Source organism: Eimeria tenella, genomic scaffold (genome assembly GCF_000499545.2).
Source record: "Eimeria tenella Houghton genomic scaffold, Eth_scaff569, whole genome shotgun sequence".
Lineage (NCBI taxonomy): Eukaryota > Apicomplexa > Conoidasida > Eucoccidiorida > Eimeriidae > Eimeria > Eimeria tenella.
Window position 1 is genome coordinate 1 of NW_013545698.1, and position 4,308 is coordinate 4,308.

The following is a 4,308-nucleotide window of genomic DNA, read 5'->3' on the forward strand; positions in this document are numbered from 1 at the left end:
CAGCAGCAGCAGACACGCACGTCGCAGCAGCACCGGAAGAAGCGGCAGCACCAGCATCAGCAGCAACAACAACAACAGCAGCAGCAGCAGCAGCAGCAGCAACTGTTGCTGCTGCTGCAGAGGGTGCATTTGGCTGCGCACTGCCTGTTCGCTGCATGCGGCAGCGTGGCTCACCAACGCCTGATGCAGCAGCAGCAGCAGCAACAGAAGCAGCAGCAGCAACAGAAGCAGCAGCAGCAACAGCAGCAGCAGCAGCAGAAGCTGACCGCAGCAGCAGCAGCGACGTGAGCCACACCAGCAAAAGCGGTTTCTGTAAAGGGACTGCAGCAGCAGCAGCAGCAAAAGAAACAAGAGAAATAAAAGAAAGAAATGAAACAAATAAAATAAATAAAATAAATAAGTCCAATTTAATTCCTTTTAATGCAGCAGCAGCAGCTCAACATACACCCCACGGTGTCTGCCGGAGCTGCAGCAAAAGGCTCTGGGCGAAGGCAACTCGCGGTGTACGTACACCTGAAGCAAGTGCATGCAGGCTGCAGCAGCAGCACAGCAGCAAGGACGCAGCAGAAGCGGCAGCAGCAGCTGCTGCTGCTGCAACTGCTGCAGCATCAGCTGTAGCAGAAGCAGCAGCAGCAGCGACTAGGCCAGCAGCAGGAACAGCACCCGGAGCGGCAGGAGCAGCAGCTGAAACGGCAGCAGCAGCAGCGGCGGATGTCAGGCCAGCAGCAGCAGCAGCAGCAGATGCTGTGCATTCAGGCATTTGCTGCTGCAGCAGCTGTGTCTCCTTTTCTGTGGAGACAAATTTCATAACCCTTCCGAAAGCACTGCAGCAGCTGCTGCAGCAAACAGGAGCAGCAAACGGCAGCAACGCAGCAGCAGCAGCAGCAGAGCCAACAGCACCATCAGCTACAGAGCCAGCAGCGCCAGCAGCAGCAACATCAGCGCCAGCAGCAGCAGGACCAGCAGCGCGAGTAGCAGCAGCACCAGCACCAGCAGCAGCAGCAGCAGCAGCGCCAGCAGCAGCAGCAGCAGCAGCAGCGCCAGCAGCAGCAGCAGCAGCAGCAGGTGTGCGTTATATTTGTGTGGAAGTGAAGCCAAAATGCGGCCTTAAAGAAATGCCCGAGGGAATGAGAAGCAGATTTCAGCTGCAGCAGCAGTTCAAACTGCAGCAGCACAAGCAGCAGCAGCAGCCTGAGTTCGTTTGCTCTGAATACGAGCCTGAATTGTTTTTTGCTGGAATTGACAATCTGAATTTGCTGCTGCTGCAGCTGCAGCAGCTGCAGCAGCAGCCGCAGAACAATCTCCGCGTCTTCATAGACGGAGAAGCAGCAGCAGCAACAGCAGCACCAGCAGCAGCAGCAGGGGCAGCAGCAGAAGGTCTCTTGGTGCTTCCGCCTCCTCCCCAAGCGGCGCTGCTGCAGCCAACAGAAGCAGCAGCAAAGGCAGCAGCAGCAGCAGCACCTGCTGCAGCAGGAGGAGCAGCAGAAGCAACAGGCGCAGCAGCAGCAGCAGGTGCTCGCGGTATTGATTTGCTGCCTGTTGTTGCTCATGTGCTGCAGCAGCACTGGCGGCTGTTTGCTGCTGTGCTGCAACTGCAAGCCTTAGCAGCAGGGCAGCACGAGGTTGCGCTGCAGCTGCTGACGCAGCTTTTGCAGCAGCAGCAGCAGCAGCGGCAGCAGCAGCAGCAGGCTGTGAGATCGAGAGCAGCAGCAGCAGCTGCATGGGTTCTTCTAGCAAGAAAGCTGCGGAGAAAGAGAGCAGCAGCAGCAGCAGCTCGGCGGGCAGCAGCAGCAGGGCGGCGGCGGTACGGAGCTGCAGCAGCAGCAGCAGCAGCAGCAAAGCCTTCAGCAGCAGCAAAAGCAGCAGTAGCAACAGCAGCAGCAGGACCGCGAAGCAATTTATCCTGCTGCCCCCTAAGGCCTCTTTGCTGCTGCTGCTGGCTAAACTTGGACAATTATTTGGAAGTAAGTAATTTGAATAAATTATTAATTTATTTTTATTTCTATTTATTTATTTCTATTTATTTATTTATTTTTATTTATTTATTTAGTTAGTTATTTATTTATTATTTATTTCATTATTTTCTCGAGTGGCCAGTTTGCTGCTGCTTCGGCGCTTTGCTGCTGCTGGCAGCAGCAGCAACTTCAACGAGTTAAGCTTCATTTATTATAAATTAAATAATTATTTATAATTTAATTTAATTTAATTTAATTATTATTTTTAATTTAATTTAATTTAATTTAATTTAATTATTTTTCTCTTTGGCTTTTGCATTTGCTTCTTCAGGCGTTCTCCGAGGTGTCTGTACACCACAGCAGCTTTGCTGCTGCTGCTGCTGCTGCTGAGCAGCAGCAGCAGCAGCACAAAAAGAGTAAATGAATTTATAATGCAGAATAAATTGAAATTTATAAAAGTTAGGAAATATACTTTTGCTGCTTCTTGTGATGTCTGTTTAAATTAACAGTTTTATTTTATTTACTTTTAATTAAATTTTAATGTACTTTTATTTTTTAAATTAATAAAAATCATATTTATTTATATTTGCATTTTGTTTATATTTGTGTCTTTTTGCTTTCCTGTCTGCGGCGTTTGCTGCCTTGCTGCTGCAGTGGGAATGGAGCTGCTCCAGCTGCTGCAGCAGCAGCAGCAACAGCAGCAGCAGCAGCAGCAGCAGCAGCGCAGCAAGCGCGCTGGCTGGCGGCGTGTAATCTGCAGCAGCCGGCAGCCACCGAGTTGCAGACACAAATTCAAATTGAGTATAAAGCCAAACTGTAACAGCAGCAGCAGCAGCAGCAGCAGCAGCAGCAGCAAAATGAGAGAAGCAGAAGCAGCAGCAATCCAGTGGCTCTGCCGCTTCCTGCTGGGGCGCGCAGCAATGGACGTGAGCGTGCTGCTGCGTCTGCTGCTGGTTTGGGAGGGTAAGCAGCAATTAAAGAATTAAAATAATTAATTTAAATTAATTTAAATTAATTTAAATTAATTTAAATTAAATTAAATTAATTTAAATTTGAATTTAAATTCTATTCAGGGCTGCTGCTCCCAGCTGTACAGACACCGCAGCAGCGAGCTCGTCAGCTCCACGTTTGTGTGCCTTTCTTTTCACTGCTGCTGCTGCTGCTGCTGCCGCTGCTGCTGCTGCCACTGCTGCTGCTGCTGCTGCTGCTGCTGTGTGTAGAGCTGCCGCAGCTGCAGCAGTGCATGCAGCAAGAGGGTTTTACTGAAATAGACTTTTTGGGGTTTTGCCGCGGCTACCAAAAAGTCCATTTGATTGACTTTGACTTCAAACCCATTCACAAAGTCTACAAGTAAACCCTAAACCCTAAACCCTAAACCCTCGTTTACTTGCTGCGATTTAATTTAATTTAATCATAAAATAATGTATATCTATGTTTTAAGTCAAACTTAATTATAGAATAGTCATTTATTCTATTATTTTATATATTTCATTAAAAATGAATCAGATTAAATTGCTTTTTTTAATTATTTTTATTTTATTTATTTAAATGAGTTGAATTCCATTCTATTAATTTCCATTTAATTAAAGTAAAATAAATTTTATTTCAATTCATTAAATTACTTTTCATTCATTTTTATTATTTCATTTTATTCTATTTTATAATAATGGTTTATTGTTTGTTATACTAAAACTAATTAATTAAATTAAATTAAATTAAATTAGATTTAATTAAGTTAAATTAAATTAAATTGAATTGAGTTGCTTTAGATTAAAATGCATTTATGTTCAATTGAATTAAACAAAAAGAAATTAAATTAAAAATCTGAATTTAGTGTAATTAATTTAAATAGATATCTGTTTGAATTTGCTGCTCCTTCCTCCTTCTGCTGGCTGGAGCCTTTACCCCTGCTTCTGCTGCTGGTGCTGCAGCTGCTGCACTTGCTGCTGCTGCTGCTGCACCTGTTGCTGCTGCATCTGTTGCTGCTGCCGCTGCACCTGTTGCTTCTGCTGCTGCTGTTGCTGCTGCAGGTGGGCTCGGGTGCTGCGGCAGCTGCAGCAACTTGGCACAGGAGAGGGCAGCAGCAGCAGCAGCAGCAGCAGCAGCAGAGTCTCCTAGTAGCCGTTTTTGCCATTTATCTAGTTTATTCAACTTGCTGCCAATTTTCTTCTTTTGTGGTTTCTTTTGCTGCTGCTTTGCTGCTGCTGCTGGGCTTCGTGCTGCTGCAAATGCCAGGAAGAAAAATAATTTTTTATGTGTAAACTTCAAAAACTAATTCAATAAATCACAAAACTTAAACAGATCTTATTCTTGCTGCTGCTGCTGCAGAAGCAGCAGCACCTGCAGCAAGAGC

The 4,308-nt window shown here is 46.0% G+C and overlaps 1 protein-coding gene across 1 annotated transcript; it reads left to right on the plus strand.

Moving 5' to 3' along the window:
• Positions 1 to 155: 155 nt before the first annotated feature.
• ETH_00033490 (uncharacterized protein) lies at positions 156 to 4,073 on the plus strand (the record flags this gene model as incomplete). The annotated part of the gene is made up of 5 exons (XM_013380381.1): positions 156 to 1,964; positions 2,287 to 2,371; positions 2,610 to 2,918; positions 3,176 to 3,305; positions 3,986 to 4,073. The coding sequence occupies 5 exons, from the start codon at positions 156 to 158 to the stop codon at positions 4,071 to 4,073; spliced, it is 2,421 nt and encodes an 806-aa protein (XP_013235835.1).
• Between the last annotated feature and the right edge of the window lie 235 nt (positions 4,074 to 4,308).